General features: G+C 67.0%; 1 protein-coding gene across 1 annotated transcript in view; it reads left to right on the top strand.

The window, feature by feature from the left end:
- The first annotated feature begins 251 nt into the window (after positions 1-251).
- Positions 252-876, top strand: part of COL16A1 (collagen, type XVI, alpha 1) — a 29214-nt gene continuing 28589 nt past the window's right edge. Inside the window, exons 1-2 of the mRNA XM_010000600.1 lie at positions 252-333; positions 526-570. Coding sequence (XP_009998902.1) covers positions 252-333; positions 526-570 — 127 coding nt within the window. The remainder of the gene's footprint in view (positions 334-525; positions 571-876) is intronic.

Genomic DNA, 876 nt, shown 5'->3' with positions numbered 1-876 from the left:
CCGGAGCCCGGCCTTGCCTCGTGGCAGGAAGCAGGCAGGAGGGAGGCCAGGTCGGGGTGACCTTCGGGACCTGGGCCACCCCTGGGGTCTGCACGGGACCGGGAGGTAAAACAGGAGGGAGTGAGACTTTGGTGAGCAGGTCCTGTGCGGGAGGCACCCGGCTCTGCTCTGGAGCAATCCCAGCCCCCGTGTTTCTACAGGTTTGGAGTAAATCTGGGTGCTGGGGTTGGACTGAACCTGTGAGTGTCGGGATGCTGGGGCTGGGTGTGGAGCAGATGGGGGATCCAGCAGTGGATGGGGGGCACACCGGCCCCCCACACCTGGTGTGGCCAAGTGTGTCAGCATCAACTCTGCTGATGGCTGTGCTGGCAGTGTCCCTGTGCAGGCGAGTCTGGGGGGCACGGGTCGGTGCCCACCACGTGCCTGTCCTGCTGCTGCCCGATCTCTCTCCCTTGCAGGCAGCTGCCTTGGCCCCGAGTGCTGCCGTGGGCACCATGAGGGGTCTTTGGGCCCTTGTGCTTGCAGGGTTCGTCAGTGCTTGCGAGGGGAAGGAGCTGCCACCGGCGGAAGGTAAGGGACACTGGGAGGAGGAGCTGAGGGTCGACACGGGAGCAGCCCCCTCCTTGCTTGTCTCTGGGGAGAGGAGGGAACAGCAGGTTGAGACCCAAGGATCATGGGGCAGAGGTGGCCAAGGGACACCACGAGCTGTGCGGGTTCCCCACGTGCCCGGAGAGCACCCACAGGCACAGAGGTGGCTGGGGCAGCAGCCGTGGCCACCAGCTCCCTGCACTGCCCCGGCCGTGCCGGCTTCAGGGCTTTGCTCAGCATCCCGAGCGGGCGGGACGCCCGGGAGAGCCGAGAGAGCCCTGCCGCGGG

This window comes from Chaetura pelagica, unplaced genomic scaffold (genome assembly GCF_000747805.2).
Source record: "Chaetura pelagica isolate M959 unplaced genomic scaffold, ChaPel_1.0 scaffold676, whole genome shotgun sequence".
Lineage (NCBI taxonomy): Eukaryota > Metazoa > Chordata > Aves > Apodiformes > Apodidae > Chaetura > Chaetura pelagica.
Note: the sequence above shows the minus strand (reverse complement) of the source record. Positions and strands in the feature narration are given on the sequence as shown.